The sequence below is a fragment of the Helobdella robusta genome (genome assembly GCF_000326865.2).
Source record: "Helobdella robusta unplaced genomic scaffold HELROscaffold_21, whole genome shotgun sequence".
NCBI classification, from domain to species: Eukaryota; Metazoa; Annelida; class Clitellata; order Rhynchobdellida; family Glossiphoniidae; genus Helobdella; species Helobdella robusta.
In genome coordinates, this window is record NW_008704124.1 from 1,359,019 (window position 1) to 1,382,495 (window position 23,477).

Sequence of the window (23,477 nt, forward strand, 5' to 3'; positions counted from 1 at the left end):
AGATGAATATTTTTTAGTATGGTTTGCAGGGGTTCTGAGCATTTGTGCCTGATTGCTTGAAAGTTTCATAATCGTTTTGTCTCACGATGAAAAACGTGTTTCAGTTAAATTTAATTTTAGTAGCCTGATCTGTTGTTCAAAATGTTTGAAATAAATGAGAAGGCATCTTTTTTTGTTTTAATTGTTTTTTATAGTTGTATAATTCTGAACCAAGGCAATAAATAAGCAAGATTGATGACAAGACTGAACCAATTTAGCATCTGTCATATGTGTAAATGTGGTTACAGTCATGAAAGTTGGTGCATTCTGTATTAATGTATGCACCACGCACCAGCCCAGTTTCATATATTAATTCAGTAGAAGTTTAGCAGATGAAAACATGTTGCAGGTCTTCAATATCTTTTTAGTCTCCGTCGTACGCAAATTGATGTTAAATGACACTTTTGAACTAATAGTTTTATTTAATTTTTATTTTTCAGTTTCGTTGTTAATTTATAAATAGTGCTCAAATTATCGTTATGCTTATTTTTTGCATGTTTAAAAGTCATACTGATTCTATTTCTCATAACATTAGTGTAACATCTACATAGAAAGAAACTTCTCAGCTGAATATCTGACTAATCAATTGCACAGGTTGGAACAAGCATTTGCTGATCACTCAAAAACTTACTACCACACTGAAGCTAGGAGGGCCAAGGCTCACAAAGATTTACTCAATAAAACAACTCATGCTGTGAGTCCCTGTCGCTTCTTAATTGCTCCTTCAGTTGATAATATTTTTTTACTGAACTTCATTCATTCATAAACTGAACTCATCAGCTCCTTTTGTAATGTGCCAGTTCTCAAAGTTCGACGAAATAATTACTGATGTATTTTTTTTGTTTTGCCTCAAATACTACGAATAAACTTTCGTTATTTTTGCACAAATTTTCAGTTACTCTTCGTAAGGCATCAGTTCAAAATAGCCTTCTTCAATGAACAAAAGCAGGACTTACATGCTGCTCTCAAGTGATTTTTACATTTAAATTTTTTGTGCATCCTCAGTTAACTATAACATGAAGTTATTTAAAAAGTCGTATGCTGTTGGAATGATTTGTAAAGCACACAGCATTATAAAATCATGTTAACATTTTGCAGATGCTAGAAGCATCATGTCATTAACATGCTGACATTCTGCAGGTATTACAAGCAAGCTTATGCCTACATCTTGGAGTTGAGGTTTCTTGACTTCAACATTCTCGAAATTAAGACTATTGCAGGGTTCCTCACATACAAGGTTATCTTATATTATACTTGCCTGCTTCACTGATGTAACTCTACAGCACTATCTTGAAAATTGAGCCACTGAACATATTCAATTCAATTCCGCCATTGTTAACTGTTTTTGTTACTTTGAACCAACTGAACTAGCAAGAGAATAATAAATAATATTGCGTTTTAATTATGTTATTTCGTGTGTATGAGTGATAACAAACTGTTCAACAACGAACCATTGGCAGATATGCAAGTTGTGTTTTATGCACAATACACCGTTAGATGCCATATCTCAGTTCAGAAAGCACATTGACTTCTTCAAAAACAAGCCCGGGATTCCGGAACTTTCATTCGAACATAGTGCATGGATGTCGAAACAGTTGGTTCATTTCTTCTTTACACATACGTGCACAACAGGCGTGCATTTATTCATGCGGTCAAAATTTATTAGACTTATATTTTTATTATATTTACAATATTTTTGAAAAACTCCTCCAAATTAGTTTAAATTAATTTGTTCATAAATTATTTTGAAGATTTTTGGTTTTTGCTGATTTGTTTGATGAGGCCATCAAGCAAGGCCTGACAGCCATCTTGACCCAGCACCCAGGAATTTATTATCAACAGGCTGCTCACCATTCTTGCAACAGAAGATCTCTTTCAATGACCATATGCCAAGTGGGCCATTCAATTTCCTTTGTGAACATCTTCCCGTTTCTTTTCAACTCTTTTGTGTTGATTCATTTGATTGCATTTAGAAATTAAACTGTTTTCAAGCTTGGCAATGTTTTCATCATTTTGAATGTTTTGTACAACGTGGAAAGCACTGGAACTTAAGAGTAGTTCGTATTAGAGATACTGGAATCTATCAGGCCGCAGGCATCATTGATCTGGCACCAAAGAGATGTTGGAGTGATCTTCAGCTTTCCAGATTTAGTCATGAAAGTTGGAGTGTCATTGAGTTGGGTAACGAGGGTTTAATTTGAAGTCAAGTAAAACGCATAAAATGTTGATTTAAGGAACGAAACAGCATGTAGCAACACTACAATCAACAAAAAGCTTAAGAGTTGTATACCACAGTCATCACTCTAAATCATTACTTTCTATTGCATTCATTTCACAATTATTTTCATAATTGATTTCATGCATTTTCCAAGTCAATACTAGCATATCTTATTAATTCATAGATGCAATTTTTACAGCACTCAACGTGTTTGTAACATTTAACAACAACGTTTGAAACTCAGGGTGTTCCAGCACGATCCTGCAGTGATTTGATCGAAGCTTTGAACAACTTGGATTATTACGGTCAGAGACCATGGAGGCAGGGGCATCAAAGTAATTTTTCAACTTCAGTTAAATATCAGCTGCTGCCTGAGATGATCTGTGGGCTAAAATTTTTAAATATTACTTAAATTTGAAAAATTTTTCCTATTATTGTACACGTGAAAGGAGTTATTATCATTATGGAAACAATTTTATTGCAATTTTCACTCTGAAGAAAATATTTTGTTGAAGGTATCGAACCTCCTGATTTGAGGGAAGAACGAGAAGGCATACTCTCGCTGCAAATCTTAGAGAAGCAGGTGGACTACTGCGTCAGTACCAATAACGTTACTTAACAACATTTTTTTATCTTTCTTCTTTAGCTGTTTTTTAAATTCTGTTCTACGATGGCACGAAACGAATTAAGTGATTCCTATTTTAATTTTAAAAGCGAAGTAATGAGCTCTGTTAAGTTGCTGTTGGATGTGCTGTTGTACTGTTATGGGGCTATGAAGTGTTGGATGGTTTCCATTGTTCGCTGTGTTGATAACTGTCCTAATAAGTTCATTACAATTTAAATGAGTCGAAAACAAAATAGTTAAACCTGGTAAGTAATCTCATGTCTCTTAGAGGAATGATATGAAATGAAATCTTGATTATTCCGCTTAAAACATCTCATATTTTTATTCAGATGTTAAATGATTAATCTGTACTAAACATTATACTAGATTATTAAATGAAACGTTATTTTAGACATTGTAAATGTTATGAATTCAACAGAAAATCATAATTCCTATTTTGGGCTATGCTATCACTCATGCTAAGAAATTCAAGTCGCCAAGAATGAAGAGACATCTTAGTAAGTTTGTTCATTTGTTTGCTCATTCGTTCATTTGATCGATCGATCGTTCGCTTGTTTGATTTTTTTCTTGAATTTTCTACGTTGTTTTAGATCACTATTCAAGCTTTACTATTTAAAAACCCACTGTTATTTCTGATGCTGTGACACGCCTTGTATGTTTGCACTTGATCCGCGGTTTAATAATGAACATTGGTCGAATGACGTTCCGTCAGCTGTGCAGTTGTTACGTGAGTACTACAACGCCAACGAATTCGCGAAAGCCCTGCCGTTAGTACATCGATGTCTTGTCTTATTAATAAATTTTGATCGCTTTTCCCTCCATTGCTCTGTTGTGCAGTTTTTCAGCAGTTGCGTGTGTTTGTTTTTGTTATTGATGTAACATGTTAGTTTGTATCTGTTGTTGATGAAATGTGTTTGAATGTGTTTGATGAAATAAATGTCCTTTTGAAGCCTCCTATCCAGAGTGACCTGGGAGTACAGAAACGAACGCTGGTGGATCATCTTGACTTCCATACTCCAGATGGCGCTAAAGTTTGTCGTCCGTTTCTTTCAATTTTTGAGTCGAATTTAAATTAAACATCTAATGAGAGTTATTATTATTTGATTGTATTGTGTGGTTTTTTGCTTTTCCTTTTTTTATAAGTTTCATCTTACAAATGAAATTTCATTTTCAAGCAAAGATTATTTGGATATTTAGTTATAGAAGGATTGGTATATTTTTAAGGATATTTTTTATCGCTGAGGAATGTAAAAAAATTTAATGTTATTTTTGTTGGATGTAAAGTGACTTAATAAATCAACACAACTTATGCAATAGATGCGCCTACTTATCGTGCAGCCCTCGTGAGTACGTCACCATCTGCCTCGAACTTGTTGGCGTCTGTATCTTTTTTCTGCGTTGGTTAACCACGTCTATCTAACGACTGCCAGCGTTTTAATTTGTAATGTTGATGTTGTTGGTTTTGTAATTTTTGTGATGTTAATGTTGTTGTGTTGTTGTTTTGTAATGTTGATGTTGTTGTGTAGTTTTTTAATGTCGATGTTGTTGTGTAGTTTTGTAATGTTGATGTTGTTGTGTAGTTTTGTAATGTTGATGTTGTTGTTGTTTTGTAATGTTGATGTTGTTGTGTAGTTTTGTAATGTTGATGTTGTTGTTTTGTAATGTTGTTGTTGTTGTTTTGCATTGTTGACGTTGTTGGTTTTGTAATTTTTGTGATGTTAATATTGTTGTGTTGTAGTTTTGTTTTAGTTTGTTACTTGTTTGCCCGCTTGTGTTTTTATACATTATAAGCCTAGGAAATTTTATTAGAATAATTTTATTTTGGAAAAATTTGTTTTCCTTATCTGATGAACCTGACTGACCAGATGGAATGGTTAGCAAGGATGAAAAGTTGAGACTGCAAAGAAATATTCAACAGATAATTAATGTTGGTTGAAAATTAAATTATGAATGGAATGTGAGGAATTTTTTAAAATTAAATCGAAGTCTTTAAAAATAATTGGTGGAAAATTAAATTAGGAATGGGATATAATGGATGTAGTTAACACTGGGGGAACATTATATTGATATTAATAATAATAATAATAATTATTATTATTATTATTGTTGTTGTTGTTGTTGTTGTTTATAATTGTTGTTGTTATTATGTTTGACGGCTATACTGTTAGTTGTAATTCACAAGCAAGCAAATGTTTCCACAAGACTGTTTGTATTGTGCAACAACATCAACATTACAAAACTACAAGACAGCAACACAAACATTACAAAACTACAAAACGACAACTTTTGCTTTACAAAACAACAACACCAACATCACAGAACTACAAAACAATAACATCAACAACCGCAAAACTACAGCACCACCAACAACAACAACCACAAACGTAGGGTGAGACCCCATCGGCTGAGGAAAACGTGAAAGAGTCCTTCTTACATTCAGCTGTTTCAGCCTGGGATGCATATGCGCAATCAACTGATAAGAAGGATTACAGCATTGAGATGAGTTGTGTTCACTCATTTGGTTTGTATTATATTGTGTTGTGTTGTATTGTATTGTAATTGTATTGCGTTGTATCGTATTGTATCGTATTGTATTGTATTATATTGCATTGCGTTGTATTTTATTGTATTGTAATTTATTGTATTGTGTTGTGTCATGTTGTGTTATATGGTATTGTATTGTATTTGATTTGTTTGTCTTATCTTTCAGTACAAACAATTTACACCAAAAAAGTTTAATCAACTACCTTTTAATAAATTTTTAACGTTTGCATTTAGAAACAAATCAATCTAAATATGACATGACTATCACTAAATAAATGGATTGAAATGAAAACTATCCTGAAATCAAATAAAATTTTTAAAAACAATCTCGTAACAGTCCACTGGTCAAACTAAGTTAATTCGAAAGTAAAAACATGAAGTTAGGTTCTCATGTGGTTAACATTAATTATATATTGAATATTGTCTTTTTGAAAATAATACTAAACCACCTTCAATCCTGCTTACTCAGTTGATGTGAATTCATATGAGTCAGTTCTTGTTAGATTACACGTAGCGTCATTAAGCCTTTCTGAAAATGCTGAAAATGACTTAGATAAAATTTTTTACTCATCAATTTTTAGATAATGTTGCTATCATTTAGATGGAAAGTGAATTTGTTACAAAAGTTATTTTAAGAAAAAAAAAACAGATTAAAATTGTATGAGCAAGTTTTTTTGTTGAAGAGATGAAAAATGACGGCAACTTGTTTGTTGTTTCATGTTTAGCTGGATTCGGATTGAAGATCCATTCACGAATAGCGGTGAGTTTAGTCCAAACGTGAGCGTTGAATACTTCGTAAGATTTTTATTGTATTTTAATTTTTCTTTAAAGTCGGTTTAAATATTAGAGTGAAAACATCATCAGGTGCGTCAAATTGTCGTCAAATATGACTGAAAACCTTTCGATATCTTCTCATTGAGCTTGTCATCTGTATTACCACTAAACGTAATTTCAATTTTTCCATTTTAACTTTCCGATTTCACCAAATTTTTTTGGATCATTATTAAATATTGGACTGAAAATAGTTCGCTTACACATCTAACTTTTTATTTTTGAAGTAATCAATATTTTCATTTGAAACCTAGAGAGGTTCCCCAACCATTAAAATCTTTTTAGCGTCAACCATTTCCAGAGACATCACATTCTACCCTTCGAATGATTTCTTATTCATCCATACTTTCAGCCAGATCAACTTGAACCTTTGTTGTAATCGATCAATTCATTAATGAATTCGAAAGGTGTAGATTAGATTCAGTTATATTCATTTCCTCAGTAGCAAACTCCAGCTATATACACATTAAATAGAGTTAATAAAATGTTTTTGTTGGTTTTATCAATAATACATTGATACATAATACAATAATACATTGGTTTTCTGTCTGTGGGCAACTAAATAAGCATGTTTAACCGGCATAACTTAATGCCTGCAACAAACAAGTTCATACTTAGTTGGTCAAATGATTTGACTTAATATTGTATGTTAATTATCATTAGTGTCCCAACTGTTGTATAAGCTACGTTGCCTAACAATTTTATCTCACAAAACCTAGTTGCATTATTTTATATTTCAGCTATTAAATTTTATTTTTTAAAGTTTGCAATTTTTTCAATAATTTGATCGATGTTTCTTTCAGTTGAAGTCCGGATTCAGTTTGCAAAAGAGATCTTTTCTGTGGACACTTACATAGAGTTACAAGTTTTTTTGAGGTATTCATTTTTAACATCTATTTTGCTTTCTGAATTTATTCAACAATTTAATAAATGATAATTAAAAATTAAAATGAGAGGTTGAACATTTGTTTTACGCAGATCTCATGCGCCGGAACCTATTTACTTCAAAAAGTTATCCATCACGTTCAACAATTCAGTTAGTGAATGCTGTACTATTTTCACGCTCCTGTTCAAAATTGTTTCGGTCCAGATAGTTGTTAAATTTCAATTTTTTGATCCAGATAGTTATTGAATTTTAATTTAAATTGTCCACTTTGCGTGGCTTCATTGGCGTTATTGTTTCCATCATCTCATCTCGATCTTTATATAAAAAACACTGCACCAGTCGTACAATGAATGCTGCTTCTGGCAATACAATGATTCCAACTCCAACTTCACCAGCAACCGATTGATGACCGTAATGAGTGACGGCGACGACGACAACGAAGATGATTATAAAATTGAAGAAGGCGTTGGCAAAATGTTGAAACTCTCTTACGGGAAAGTTAAAGTGGTCACTTTCAAATTTATTTCATTGCCCAGTGATGTTGGCGGACAAATCGAGGTCGGTGCTTTCTTTGGTTGCTCTTTTGTATTTTATGCTGTATTTAATTTCGTTTATTATTATTGTAATTATATATTCGACAATGCTGTCAATACAAAATATTATACGTTAACATTGTTATCGGCGAAGGTGTTATCCATGGTCATGGAGATGGGCCAGAATATAAAAACTGAGAAAACCAACTTGCCAAAGTTTAACTTGTTGTGGAATGGAACGAGTTTGGACAGTGCTCCTCCGATGGTCTGCTTACAGAAGAATTTCTTCCCGGAACCATCCGCCATACCGAAAAAGGATGAAGATAGGTGGCAGGCTATCAGGATGGAACCTTTCGCTAAGTTAGTACATCTGCATTCTAATGATTTTTCAATTATATTGGCTGACTTAGTCAAGAAAATAATCTGAGTTAGCTTAGCTTATAATTAAATATCTTACATCGCTTAATTCTAACAAATTTTTTTTCATTGAAATGATTTAAATTATATATAAATGAACAATTTTTTAACAGAGTTACTTCTAGGAAGCCGAACATAAAACTGAATGTCCTTCACAATGCGCCTGGATTCGTGGAGGAGATGCTAGAGTTTACTGTGGTTGTGACCAGCTGTGAGGATAATGAAATCCGTAATGTGAGGTTAGGTTTGCCAGGCTCTCTTATTAAATCCGACCATACTGATGAAAAAATTAGAATTATTAAAAAATGTATTCAATTGTATTTGAGAATATTGCTTTAGAAACAACTTGACCTAATTCCTACTTGAAACACTCTTTATAATGAATATGACTCATGCAAAAATTAATTAAAGGCTCGTTTTTTACTAAAACTACTAAAAAGAACATTTAAATTCTCGTGACATTTAAGAGATTTGTATCTGTAGATAAGTATGGGTTTCGTAAAATTATTTAAGAAGGCTCTGAGTTTCACTAAAATTTGTCTGAATATTTTATAGATAGAATTTACTTTTATCCTTAATAATTTGGTGTGACAAACGTGAATTAATTTTTTGCAGATGCAGTGTTTTGATTGATCCGAACGTGACCAGTGATATGAGGGCAGAGAGTTAGTAGCCCCTTCGTTTTCTACACTTACATATGGACATTCAGATTACCTTTTTGTTCTTCATGCATTACGGCACTTTTTATGTTCGTTTTGTTACTATGCCTTCAACGTTCCTTACTGTGTTGCATCAGATTCAAAAATTTAAAGTTCTAAGTTTAAACGAAACCTTATTTGTGTTCCTTAATCGATATAGCGTTTGAATTATTTATGTTGATATAGTACACTGGAATATGTATGCATCATATCGTATTTATTCATCACCCAGCGACTCTGTTCATGGGCAGGCAAATAGCAGAAGATCAGATGACCACAACCTCCATCTCTTTAAATGATACATCATCCACGTTATCTTCATCATCTTTCAAAACTATGATACCATACGATAAAGATGGATATTTGAAAGCAAGTCATCCAATTATAATTGACATGTGTCACAAAGTTCCACAGCGTGGCACGACAACAGCCAAGTTTTATGCTACTTCAAGATCTCCTGGAAAATTGATTCTCATGCTGTCGGTTAGTTGATTGTTTGTTTGATTGATTGATTGATTGATTGACTGACTGGTCGATTGCTTGTTTGATTGATTGATTGATTGATTGATTGATTGATTGATTTATTGATTTATTGATTTATTGATTGATTTATTGATTGATTTATTGATTTATTGGTTTATTTATTGATTTATTTTTTGATTTATTTTTTGATTGATTGATTTATTTATTTACTTATGTATTTATTAATTTATTGATTGACTGGTTGGTTGGTGAGATTGGCTGGTGAAATAAGATTTGATTATTTTGCATAATTATAATATTTTTTCTAAGTGCCCTTTTATTTTTTTATCGATGTACACATATTTTTAAAAAAAGGAAGACCTCAAATATCTTTGTCACTTGTTTGAGTGGAGTGTCAACAAATTGATCAAAATGAAGCTACAGAGAGGGAATGAATTCAGAAGCAGTTGAATTTTTCAAACATTAATTACTGAAATCGCGAAACAAGCGATAGCACGACATTAAAAACAAATAAACTATCAGTTGAAACAATTATAATTTTTCAACTTTCAGAAAAGTTTTTTTAGAAAGTTTAAAAAAATAGTCAAACGGACCAAAGGTAGTTAAACGAACCAGAAATAGTTAAGCGAGCTAAAAATAACTAGAGGGACCAAAGATAATATAATGAATTGAAGTTCGTTAGATTTAACCAAAGATTGTTAAATGAACTATAAATTAAATTAGATGGACCAAAGTTGAGTTAATAAGAGAATGGTGAATCTGTCAGTTGTTGAAATTGCATTCCACAAGAAAGTAATGTGAATGGAATGATGAAGGAACACAGAGAAACACATTGAACAGCAAACAGCAAAGGATTAAATTACAATTAAATAGGATTAAATGTAAATGTAATAAAGGACTTCAGATGTCTTTGTCACTTCTTTGAATGAAGTGCCAACAAATAAGAGAATGACAAGAATAAATTAACAAATAATAAATTTTGTGACTGTTCATGACTATCCACTTGGCAGAATCATTTGCAATTTTTGCATTCTTTGCTTTATTTCTCTTTTTCCTATTCTTCCTTGTCTTTTCTTGGCGACAGTGAATGAAACTTTTAATAAACCAACTTACTAACAATATCAAACAGATTATAAGAACGTAGTATGTAAACGTGCTTCCCCCAGATCACTTACGATATTGGAATCCAGTTTAGCAAGGGTGAAACAACGTGCAGGTGCGCAGAGAATCAACTGGTGCATGTTGACTTCGTTGATCCCGTTGACATAGATGTGGTTCTTCTTACTCCGAAGGTAGGGAGATGTTGAAGCTTTCTCGATTTTTGTTGCAGTTTTTGGCATTATGCAAAAAAATGTGTTTTCCTAATTATTGATTTATTTATTTATTGTTTTTATCATAAAACTTAATTGCAGTATTACATTTATATTTCCTTTTTATAGGCCCTTTGCTCAGTTATTGTTAATTTTATTTCTCAACAACAAAATCTGCTCGACCGTGCATACCCAACGTACATACGTATGCGTTCTTATGCAAGCACCGTTTTGAGCATTCTAATCTTTCAGTCTTAGAACCAGGGTGTCGGAGTGGAGTCGGATGAAAAATATCCGACCCCACTCCGGCCTCTCAATCAAAAAACTCCGACCCCGGCCGAATCCGATTTCAATACTCTGCTTGGAGTCAGCAGAGTCGCTGAGTAGTCGTGGCAGTCCTTCTTCATCATTTAACTTACTGAGTAACAACTCGTTGATAATTCACTGATTATTCATTGGTCGTCGCTTTTTTCTTGACTGTTCGGTGTAAAGATAGCTCGCTTATGTTAAGTCATCTGCGTATTAAAAGTGCAAAATAGTTTTGTCTCTATTTACAGATTTTTTTGTAGCTTACATGTTTATTTATCTAAGCTTTTAAATCCTAATTCTTTAATTCGTAAATAATAAATAAATAAATAAAAATAATCTTTAATTTTGTGAATCATGTTTTGTCACCGAATGCAGTTGGAAAGGATTCTTCCACTTGCCCCTGTTGACGGCAGCTTCATCATCATGACCGCACTACGCAACAACTTCAAATGTCCCATTCAAATTCTCAATTCCAAACTTCTACTGGTTAGCAGTTAACTTTTTTAATTATTTCCTTTATAATTGTTATATGAATGACGGTGCATTGTAGAGTTATTTAAAGCTTTTTTTTACTATTATTTTGCATCAGAGTGCATGCAGCGTAGGATCAGATATTATCATTGAGTATCAGTTTTTTAACAGCTCTGATAAAATTCTGATGGAATGTGATAGAATTCTGATGGAATGCATTTTCACAAACACAACGCTATTTTTAAACTTTAAGAAAAGTTATGTATTAGCTTTGAAATATGAAAAATGCAAAGACAACTTGATATAATTTTTCCAAATTGAATTACCTGTGTTCTTTCTTAACAAAAATAATCTCTCATTACAGTTTCGAAATAACCACAAGACTATCTTTTAAGTTATGAAGTTTTAAACATTAGTAGCATACTTTTTTTACTAGAAATGTAAGCCTTTTCACAAATGTATGGCATTAAACCATATCTTTTTGCAGAGTGACAAGGCAGTTTTGGAGGATGATCCATTGAAAGAATCGTACCTTCAAGCAGGTAGATGTTCTTCATTGCTGACTGAATGATGCCTCTCTCTTCATTTTTCAGTTGATTTTGTTTCTTCTTTGTTACTTGACTAATTGTACTACTATTTCGGTGTTTTATTGTTTATTTTTCTTTTTTTTCTGAATTGAATTCATATCAGTTTAAAATATCGGTGGTTGGATTTGTAATTATTAATTCAATTAAACTTTTCTGTTTTTTTACTTTTAATTGACATGCGATAATATTGCTGCATAATAACGCTGAAATACTTTTAACTGATTGATTGAAAATAATTTCAACTTACTATCTGATTTTTCAACCAGCCATTTGTCTCCTGTAGTTTCTCTTCGACCATATATTTCATTTTGTTAAGATAAACTCGAGCAGTGTTAAGTTTACACTAAAATAACTTGCTTTGACGTCTTCATCCACCTAGAAATAATTTGTCGATATGACTAATTTAGAAGAAAATTAATTTTCCATAGGTAATATTTTTTTATATAATTGAAGAATTGATTAATATTCTCCTGGATGGTTTGTTTTGTTATCAGAAGTGATCATCCAAGGAGAAGAGGCGAGTGAGAACTTCTGCGTGTCGGCCGACGTCATCACAAATCAAGTAGTACCACTTGGACAATATCAGGTCTTCATGACGAGGTATTTGTAAGAATCGTTGCAGACAGTGAAAATACTTTCATGTTTTGTAAAACTTGCTTGCTAACGACACACACGTGCCCAGGCAAGAATTGCAGAAGTACAAACCAGAGACTGACCCACAGAACTTCATGAAAGTTTTTTCCAAAACGATCACTCTGCCATCAGTCGTCGTGACAACCATTCCACTGGAGTTTAAGCTGGATGTGGCCTCGCATGGAGTTGTGCACAACAATCTCGTGACCACCTACATCATAAAGAATGTTTCCTCTGTAGTGCAAGAGTTGCAAGTCTCCATGGAAGCTTGTGATGGATTCATGTTCTCCGGGCATAAACAGGTTTTTTTCTGGAATTGATTTTTTGTTTTCTATGATGTCGCGGCTCATATTAATTTTTTTTTGTTTTTTTTTTCTTGCGAGCTTTTACAGTTGCAAATTAAAATTTTGCCCCGCCTCTCAACATTTCGTAGTATTTGAGCGTTAAACGAACGATACAATTGCCTCCATTAATATTGAATTTACACGTCTCTACGCTCATTTTTATAATTAACTCTTGTTAAATGTTGATTTATAAAGCAACATTCATTCGTGATATAAACCTTTGTACGATCATTTTAGCTAACTATTTCATTTTTTAGGTAAATTTGAGAGTGTTGCCAAATAGCGAAACACGTTTGCGATACAATTTGGTTCCAGTGGTGCCTGGCAACGTTATGCTTCCAAAGTTGAAAATTATAAACATAAGATTTCCCGATTGCAATCTGGACCACTACCTGCAGAAGTCCTTACCCACTCACGTCTTCATTAGGGTAGGCAGGCGTTCTAAACAAATTCATTTATGTTCACATGAATATGTAATACTAGTTATTTTATATATGACAATATTAACTTAAGATATTATATTAATAACTTTATATCTAATGCTGTTATCTTAATGGTAATATATATTATCGTTGATACGTAATATGCAACACTGTTAGTTTAAGCTCCTCTGTTCGCTCGCTCTGTGTGTGTGTGTGTGGTGTGTGTGTGTGTGTGTGTGTGTGTGTGTGTGTGTGTGTGTGTGTGTTTTTGTCTTTTTCATCTTGTCGTTGAGTATGTTTTGGTTTTTTTTCTATAAAAATCATGTTCCAGAAGAAGCAGATGTACCTCTACATGCACATGTTACCTGCCATGCCACTTTTGATATTGCTTGTTTTAAATGTAATAAATAATTTCCCAGTGAGACTTGCTCAACAACATGTGTTTAATTTTACGATTGCTTCTGCCTGCGTTTCAGTTGTGCTTCCAACTGAATGCTGATGAAATCTCAATCAATCAGCTGATAAAATTTATTTATATAGTGCGATTTAAGCAAACAGCTTTTATTTGTGTATTTTTCGAGATTATTATTTAAAGTCTGCTTGCATTGAAACATGAAATTTGTATTGTTTTAATTAAAAAGTTTCAAATTTGATTTTCAACAGCCGAAAGTTAGGACATCGGGTATTGTTCAGCCGGGCAACTGACGTCTGCAACAACCTTCATTTCTACGTTCACGCTACTATGTCGTCGTCCATTATGTAATATCGGACTGAAAGTTGTTGAGACTGTTATATTTTTGTTCATTACTACTGTTCTTTAACCATTGTCTCATACTTATTATTAGTCGGGCGAGGTTAAAATTTTTTAAATCATCAAATAAATTCTTCACTGATAATTTGTTTTATATATATATGGCTTCAATTTAAAGTCATATTATGTTTTTATTTTGCAATTTGAAATATTTATAACAGGGATAGATCACGTTGTTTGTTTAGTTATTTATTACAAACAATCATTTACTTCAATATATTTCAGAGGCATCGGCGACACAGTGCATGTATATAAAGTTTATACTATGCACCACACATATTGCATTGCATCAAATGGACCCGTTCACAGCAGTAGCTTTGCTAGGCACTTTACCGTGAGTGAGAGCTGTGCAAAATATTTATGAAGAAGTCAAAAATAGAGAAAGTTATAAATCAGAACATGTAAAACTGACTCGGAGTGGCCCGAATCAGCCTATAGAAGACACCTTTAATTTACAGGTATAGAAGGTAAGCATAGTTTCTGCTGCTGAAACACCGTTACACTGCGCAAACCGTATCTTAGAATAACGAACAATGATTCGTAATTATTTATTATCGTTAAAAATAGGTTTAATATGTTTTAAAATTATTTTAAAACTATTTTAAAATACAGTGGCAAAGTATTATTTTACAACTTGGAGCAATTAATATATATTTTGAGATATTTTGATTTTTAAAAATGTTAAAAAATCGCTTGTAAAACTGCTAAGAAGAGAAAATATGAAAATTAATCAGACTGGTCACGTTTAGGAAACATGATAACAACTTGTAACAATCGATTTTACTGATCTGCGGTTCAAAAATATCTTGGCTGGCTGTTTTTTACTAAATGAGGTGTACAAAATGTACAATACATAAAATCTAAAAATGTGCAATACGTAAAATTTTTACTCCAATAGCAATTTTCTGGTAAAAGTCAAGTCGAATATCGCGCCATGCAAGACAAGTATATACACGGGTCATACGCATCATTTTTCTTCTCAAAATTATTTTTTCGTTTGGGAATGGAGAACTAGTTTAGTAGTGTGTATTTTCAATTGCTAGCTGAAAAATGTTCACTCCACGTTTTTGCATACTTATCATAAAGTTTGTTAAACTGAAAACACGAGTCTCTGTCGTTGTGTTCGTATTTTGATTATGTCATTCGCGTATACTTCGTTAGTCTTATCTAGGATTGATTAGTGTAACTCGCTCTACTATGGTCTTCCTGACTCTATACTCTATCCTTTAAGTAAAGCTTTTAACTCTGCTGCTCGTCTAGTTGCTCGCGCCCCTTTCTTTTCTCATATATCTCCATATCTTGTTCTCTTGCACTGGCTACCTATAAAATAAAGAATAATTTTTAAAATTTGCACGTTTATGTATCTAAAGTCTCAATCTAAATTATTTCCTAAGTATTTATCAGATATATTAATTGAACCTAAACGCCCCGGTTTACGATCGTCTTCTTGTTCTCGTTTTTTCTTAACTCGTGTTAAACATTCTTTTGCCAAATCTGCTTTTGCTTTTTATGGTCCTTTTCTCTGAAACTCTCTACCTACTTCTCTGACTACTTCTCCATCACTTGCGAAGTTCAGAGCGGATCTCAAGACCCATCTGTTTTCAAAATTCATTGAGGAGCGCAGTTGAACATCGCGGAAATAGCGCTTTATAAGCTAATTGATTGATTAATTGATACTTATACTGGCCCTCAAATGCACTCTCGCACATTTTCAGTGCGCCTTAGGGTCTGGTGTCATTCTTTAGTTTCCATTAAACTTATTCCTCAAATGCATAAAATTTTACAATTAAATAGTTTATTAATAAATATTCATTTTTTGAAGATTTTATTCATTTTGATTCATTTTCAAAATAATTTAGCACTTTTAGTATCTTTTTCTGGTGTCGTAGCCCAAGGGGTATCTTTTTCTGGTGTCGTAGCCCAAGGGGAGGCCTATTATTTACCAACATACAACACTTTCTTATGGGTTGAAGCTGAGATAGGCAAAGAACCTCAATTTTTTCAACTTTTAATTATTTTCGGTAATGTTGATTTTATTTTTTTAAATTTAAACCAAATAAAAATAATTAATTATCACATTAAATAAAAATTAAAAAAAAACTAAAATTTTGTTACAAATTGTAACGACTGAAAAATTGTTGTTAATGGTGTAATTCGAAGCTTTTTTACTTTTCGTTCTTGTTTTGTTAATTTTTCTGACTGAATAAACTCTTTCAATAAATGTTTAAATTTTTATATTGTCATTTATTTTTCAGTTTTTGTATATGTATATTTATTTATTTAAAATTGCATTAATTTATTTAATAAATAAATGCAATTTTAAAGCAACAGGTAGGCATGTCTGTATAGCTACGAAAATTAAAATTTACTTAAAAACTAAATTATTGTATCTGACACGAGAATTAGTACGGCAAGACCTTAGGATGGTACTGGGAAATTCCATAAAAAGGTAAACAAAGAGTTAAAAATAAATCTAGTTTAATTTGCTTATTATTATTATTTATTATTATTATAATTTGCTTTATAATTTGTCTTTGTTGTTTAATTTTCCTAGCTATACTATACAGACATGCCTACCTGTTGCTTTAAAATTGCATTTATTTATTAAATAAATTAATGCAATTTTAAATAAATAAATTTTATTTTTTAATAGAAATAAGAAAATTTCTGATGCATCTTTTCACAGGTTTATTTCCAAATTTAACTTCACACTAAAATAAATGTAACAACTATCCCTATACTCACTGAATAGAACTATTTTGTTTTACAATTACATATATTTTATAGACTATTATATTTATATTTTTATAATCATTATAATAACGCTTTCATTACCATTTTATTATTAAAAGCAATACTTAAGAAATGCACAAGTTTCTGTAACAGTTTATAAAATTCAGATTTCCTCAAAATGTAGAAATGCGAAACGATTGGATTTAGTAAGTGCATCAGATAGGAAATAAATGATTTCCAATGGCTTCCATCAAAAAATGCAAGAATATGCAGTGACCATTTCTGTAATAAAGATTATAAGGGTTATGATGGAGAAAGGAAGGTAATGCTGAAGAAAGCATTCCCATGTTTTCAAGTTAGTTATATTTATATGTCATCAGTTACACAAGGAAGCAATTCACATCATCATTGTACATTGCAACATTCTTATCTATACAAAAAATATAAAATGCATTCAACAATATTATCCATGTATTTTATTAAAACTTAGAAAGAGCATAATGACATTGTGAATAATAAACCCTGCTTAGGACTGGGATCATCGTCATCATACCAATCACCATTACAAGTAGAGTCAATTTTATATTAATGCTTAACAAGTTAATTAAATTGGCATAATCAAGTTTTTTTATATGAAATACACATCAAGTTTTTAATGAAACAAATAAATTAACGGAAAAATTTCTGGAAAAGTTTAAAAAAATTAGAACATATGACTCTGATCAAAATTCATTCGTGTTGACACTGCATTTGTATGGATGGGCCTAAGGCATATGATTATCTTTGGAAAAATGGCCTACATCTTCCTCAAACTAGGACATTAAGAAAGTAATCTAGTCATACCTGTTCAATAATTTTAATAAGATTGTTTTAAATAACTATTCTCAATGTCATTTTATTAACACTACATTAAAAGGTGGCTACAAAACATTGATGGTAAGCCTGGGGTGATTTCTACAAACCTTATTGACTAATGGTGATGGGGATCCTCTGGAACTGTAGGATCATGACATTCAATCTAGTCATGGATTGAGAAATCACTCATTGTCCTTGATATATTTGATGACAAACATTTATTACAATATAAGAATGAAAAAAAGATGTAGGTGTAAGGCAAAATCTTACAGGAACTATTATTTTTAGCAACTTATGATTTATTTTTTATTTATGACTATTTATTTTCAATGATACCAATATTTTTAATTATTATTATCCAAATCATATAGGTGCCTGTATAAATTAATTTGATTGTGGCTATTTATATGCTTAATCATTTTATTTACTTGCCATAGGTATGCGCAGCATTTAGTAAATTAATGATAATTAATAACACAACATTCTAACTGCAATTTCTACTAACCTCATTGGTTATGGTGATGGAGATACTTTAAAACTGAATGATCATGATCTAACAAGTCATGAATCACTGGAAACACACATTATCTTTAATAAATTTAATAACATGTAATATAATTTAAGAATAAGGAATATTTTATAAAACATTAAATGAAAAAAAATTTAGTTTGAATCACTCATATCATAATAAATAAATTTTAATTAAATTGCAATATTAGCTTGAGGAGCTTGAAGCTTGAATTGAACAAAATTGTTTATTTTATAAAATTGATTGATAAGTTGTTTAATATATTTGTTTAATTTAGTATATTCTTTATTCCCAGGACTATGCATTGTAAGTAAAAATTTTACAACCAATCAAGCAATAAGATTTAGGGACAAGTGCTGTTAGTGTAGTAGTTGTAGTATGTAGTAGTGTAGTGATTGGTAGTCTCTAGTAGTCTAATGTTAATGTTCGTTAGTATTATCTGTTATTTATTTTAATTAGAATTAGTAGTTTAGTTTTAGCTTAATTATTAGAGTTTAGTAATTTAATTACTAATTAGTTGTCGTTAATGTTGTTACGTTACCCTTACCGGTTAGTTAATCGTTAACGAGTCAAGTGTTAGAAGAGTGGTTCACAAAAAATTTTTTTAATTTAAAATGCAAAAACCATCATACAGCAATATCTATCCTAAAACAGCATCTAGTATCACCTTTCAAAACATTTTAAATAAAAGCAATATTCCGAAATTAGCAAATAAACGATTGTAACTTTAGACTTGGGCGATAAAAAATCACCCTCCAATTCTCCTCCGGAAGTAAGCTTCTTGCTCGACCGTCAAAAATGAGCGAAGGCCGTTATATTTATTCTAATTATATGTCGTAGCCACACTGATTTGAGATCGTCGTGATTGGCAGGCGGCCTCCACCTGGTCATTCGTTGATATCTTGGTAAAATATAATTTTGTTAACAATGGCATTATAAAGAGATGTACCGAATAGTGGTTTTAAGCCGAATAGCCAAATAGGTGATCCGTTACAGAAAATACTATACGTTTTGAAAAGACAAGCCACTGAAAAAAGTAATCAATACATTTTTATTCAAAAGTTCTTTATCTAGATAATATTTAATCTCTAGTTCAGTTTTATATGTTTTAACAGCTGATAATAGCCAAAATTAATTCGTCAACGATAATTTCCCGTTAATATTTCGTTTAAAAATTAAGAGAATACAACTCTAACTTTACATATCAAATTGAATTTTATTCACTTAAATTATTCAAAAAAAGTTGATTTTAAATTATTAAATTTGAATAAACTTAATATCTTTTAAACAAAAATTTAAGTTTCTGTCAAATGGCAAAACTTGTTCGGGATTAATTCATCAAGCTTCTTCCACCCAATCTTTGCAACCTGCTATAATAAATGATGTTTGATGTAACATTACGCTCGAAATTCATTTGAACATTCAAGTCAAAATATTACTTTAATCATAATGTACTTTCATTTTAATTAAACGGCCAAAACCATAAACTTGATCTCATCACAGGAAACATTTGGTATATCTACCAGGTATAAGAACGAGACATTTTACGAATCAATATATCATTATTCAAGGTAGGGTAGGTCCAAATGCAATCGAGAAAACTGAGGAATAAGTTCTATCTAGAGTTCAGCACGTTTAGACACAGTGCTTAGGAATAAAATCATTTTGTCGCAAATATGCAATTGTTAAAATTTTTGAAAGTTTACCATTGAGTTTGTAAAAATTTTACAAAAGTTCATGCATATCAATAATTATGAAAGTTAAGAATTATTTACTGCAACAACATTGATCAGAAAAATGAATAAAATAATTGCGGTGCAAACTTTTCAGTTGAAATATTTATCTTTTTGAAACACTGCTTCACATTTCTTCAAAACTTCGATACAAAAATCTTTCGAATTGCTGTTGGACTTACGATTATTGGCTTCGAACTCAGGCAAAATGTGGCTGGTTGAATCAACAGCCTGTCAAAATTTTTTAAAAAATCAGTATTTTTTATCAATAATTTAATATCAAATTATAGTTTACAATTCTGAGTTAGAAAGTGAACACAATTTTGATAAAAAATATGTTGAAGAGACAAATATTTAATTCATTTAGAGATTCAACTCAAGCAGAAAATAATTTGAAAAATGCACATCTTTTAAAAAAAAGAGACTCTTTGCTAACTTCCTAAATGGTTTCCCTACAAAATGATGTACAACCGGCAGTCGTATAAACAAATATTTTAATTACTAAGATTGCATATGTAACTGATACTATATCTTTTTTGTTTGATGGCAAATATATCAAAAAATTACAAACTGCTACCGACATATAGGGTTATAATGTTAGCCAACAGATTGACAAAGAATTGTTTTTTGGAAATGTAACGAATGTCCATTTATGAGTGTTTATTGCAATGCTCGTTATATTTTTTCTATGAATTTATATAAACAATTTGATTTTCGACGCAATTAAAATCAAAATACTTGTAACATAATTGTATTTGAATACCTAAAACCTGAGTACTTTTGATTAACTGGACTTTAAAACTAATGAATAGAGTTGACAAATGTAGTCAAATTGAACAATTGTTAAAAAATTTCAAGATTATAGATAGAAACAGTCTTTATTAAACATAATTTGAAATTTCATAAACTCAAATGTAATATACCAAGTTTATGAGCTTTTCTATTCGACTTTCGGAACCTCCATAAAAGTCGGCTTGTGGCTTGAAGTTTTCTCCAAATGAAGTCGCGGGTAGATTTCTTTTCCCGTAAAGAAGTAAATTCATGGATGGGTGGAACATATCCTCTTCGTCTTCGGGGAGGGGATTTGTAGATTCACCGAGCGCTTCTGCAGCGCCCATCACAAGAATCATTGAAGCCAGTACGTACGACAACAAAATTAGAGTGCCAGGAGAAATCCCAGAGACGGATTTGTCGCCATCTGTATTTTTGATCGTTGAACGAGCGCACGAACGTTGATCACGAGGCATTCTTTGGTGCGCCATCTCAACCACGACTGACTGGACAACTACTAAGCTACTTCTCAAACAATATATTTTTTCGACTGTGCTCTAACTGTATCCAATTCCTAAGATGGTACAAAAATCACTTGCTTATTGTCGAATTCATTTATTAAACAGACTGGGCTGTTGCATTTATAGCCAGACTTTTGAATATATGCTTGTTTGTATAATTGTGTGTATATATATATATATATATATATATATATATATATATATGTGTGTGTGTGTGTGTGTGTGTGTGTGTGTGTGTGTGTGTGTGTGTGTGTGTGTGTGTGTGTGTGTTGGTAATAGACCATAATGTATAAATAAATAAATAAATAAATATATATATATATGTATATTATTTATATATAGTACGTTTTATATCTTTAAAAATGTGCATATTTCTTTTTTTTATATGATATAATATTATAAATAAAATAAAATATTTTCGTAATAAATATAACATAATTAATATTAATTAAGAAATTTGTCGCATTTTCAATGGTACTTTGTGCTTATTAAATGGATATCCAATGCACCGGCTTCAATTATTTACATTTATCTTCTGTGAACATTTCTTCTGATGTTGAATATTTATAAAATATTTCTCTCATGAACAAAGAAATTGCTCTCCTCACTATTTTTTCCTGAACGCAAGAGCCCTCCAACTTTCTAATGAAGTCTTTCATCTTTTTCACTGTTTATTTTCATTTTTTATTCATCATCTGAAACGTTTATCTATTTATTTGCCTTATAATTTAACTATATTTAATTAGTTAGGAATTAAATATTAAGCAAACTCAGTACAATGATTTTTTGCTTCTTATAACAACGTTTTTTTTGTGTTGACACTATTTTATTAACAATAGAAGTATTAATAATAGAAATAAAAACAATAACGCTAACTTTTTTAATATCTATTAAATTGTATTTAAAAACCATGTAGGTATTTTTCGTTTTCCATAGATTTTTTAAAAGTAACTTATTGTAATTATTGTCTTGGTTCAGTTCCGCACTAATGAAACTAATGCATGTCTCACAACTATTTAATTTTTACTCGAAACAATGGAGACTAACATAAGAATAAACAAACAAAAATAAACAACAACAATTAATCAAATTTTGAATTTTATTTTAATTTTTTATGAAGCTTTTCTTAATAAAAACAATTCCTGTTTAGACTTTGTAATTTAAACTGATAACCATAAAAATTATAACGTTAAATTGCTAAACTCTCTTTTAAAGTGGGCCACATGTGACGCTTTGTTTGATGTTCAATCAATAATGATTTAAAACCCAAACAAAAAAAATAATTTTTATTGTCAAAAATATTTTTAAAAAAGTTGAACTCATAAAAAGCGAAGCGTAGAAATTGTTAACTTTTTCGTTTGTTTTAAAGATAACTAACGTTAAAGAAACAACATTTTATGTGTGTTTCTTATAGCCCACTCGAGTTTTTTCAGCTTTTGTTTGTTTAGCTGCCTGGTTCACATACGATTCCTGAATTCTAATGCTGTTTGTGCAATTTGCGGTTTATGTTTTTTTACTATTTATGTTAATTGTATCATATATGTGGTGAACATTCTTGAAAGTAACAAGATCTAATAACAATATGACATTCCAATTTAATACGGTCATTAACTTTTTGAACATTCTACGTAAATATACTTTCAATTGATCATTTATTTTTACGGCTTTCGACGTTAATACATTTTTAATGATCGTTTTCATCTCAAGTGTTAGTCAGGCGAAGTAAAAAAATCTTAAAAAAAACTTGGTTGAACATTAATTTGAATGTCATCAGGCCAGCGCTGTGAATTCTAATGCTGTCTCTACGATAGGCAGTTTTTATTTTATACTATTTGTGTTTATTGTATCATGTAGCCTATGTAACGGATATTCTTGAAAATAACAAGTAAAGTCTAATAAAATTTCTATTAAGTCTAATAAAATTTCTATTAAATACATCCCTCTTTTAAAAATGTTCATTACCTATTTGAACATTTAACTTAAATATGTTTTCAATCCAACTTTTGTTTTAACGACTTCCAACGTTGATACATTTTACAAATTACAATCTGGCCGATATTGTTACAAGTATTTTTTTTCTGCGTCATGTGGCTGCCTAACCAACTTTTGAAAAGGGATTTCTTTACTGTTTCTGAAAACTGTTAATTGCACGCCACTTATTATTTATCAAATGT

General features: G+C 31.1%; 2 protein-coding genes across 2 annotated transcripts in view; one reads left to right on the forward strand and one right to left on the reverse strand.

Moving 5' to 3' along the window:
- Window positions 1–14,337, forward strand: part of HELRODRAFT_99127 (hypothetical protein) — an 18,643-nt gene extending 4,306 nt beyond the window's left edge. The window contains exons 5-30 of the mRNA XM_009018331.1: window positions 634–733; window positions 935–1,008; window positions 1,180–1,276; window positions 1,500–1,633; window positions 1,791–1,932; window positions 2,502–2,592; window positions 2,773–2,852; window positions 3,301–3,379; window positions 3,595–3,649; window positions 3,833–3,913; window positions 4,200–4,264; window positions 4,748–4,809; window positions 5,271–5,403; window positions 7,061–7,133; window positions 7,236–7,293; window positions 7,483–7,701; window positions 7,831–8,036; window positions 8,207–8,410; window positions 9,166–9,274; window positions 10,441–10,566; window positions 11,269–11,379; window positions 11,852–11,906; window positions 12,446–12,551; window positions 12,634–12,886; window positions 13,186–13,356; window positions 14,014–14,337. Of these exons, the coding sequence (XP_009016579.1) occupies window positions 634–733; window positions 935–1,008; window positions 1,180–1,276; window positions 1,500–1,633; window positions 1,791–1,932; window positions 2,502–2,592; window positions 2,773–2,852; window positions 3,301–3,379; window positions 3,595–3,649; window positions 3,833–3,913; window positions 4,200–4,264; window positions 4,748–4,809; window positions 5,271–5,403; window positions 7,061–7,133; window positions 7,236–7,293; window positions 7,483–7,701; window positions 7,831–8,036; window positions 8,207–8,410; window positions 9,166–9,274; window positions 10,441–10,566; window positions 11,269–11,379; window positions 11,852–11,906; window positions 12,446–12,551; window positions 12,634–12,886; window positions 13,186–13,356; window positions 14,014–14,055 (2,926 nt within the window). The 3' untranslated portion in view covers window positions 14,056–14,337. The remainder of the gene's footprint in view (window positions 1–633; window positions 734–934; window positions 1,009–1,179; window positions 1,277–1,499; window positions 1,634–1,790; window positions 1,933–2,501; window positions 2,593–2,772; window positions 2,853–3,300; window positions 3,380–3,594; window positions 3,650–3,832; window positions 3,914–4,199; window positions 4,265–4,747; window positions 4,810–5,270; window positions 5,404–7,060; window positions 7,134–7,235; window positions 7,294–7,482; window positions 7,702–7,830; window positions 8,037–8,206; window positions 8,411–9,165; window positions 9,275–10,440; window positions 10,567–11,268; window positions 11,380–11,851; window positions 11,907–12,445; window positions 12,552–12,633; window positions 12,887–13,185; window positions 13,357–14,013) is intronic.
- Window positions 14,338–20,919: 6,582 nt separating this feature from the next.
- HELRODRAFT_171626 (hypothetical protein) lies at window positions 20,920–21,273 on the reverse strand (the record flags this gene model as incomplete). Its single annotated transcript, XM_009018332.1, has 1 exon — window positions 20,920–21,273. One exon carries the CDS (start codon window positions 21,271–21,273, stop codon window positions 20,920–20,922), a length of 354 nt encoding a protein of 117 aa, XP_009016580.1.
- Between the last annotated feature and the right edge of the window lie 2,204 nt (window positions 21,274–23,477).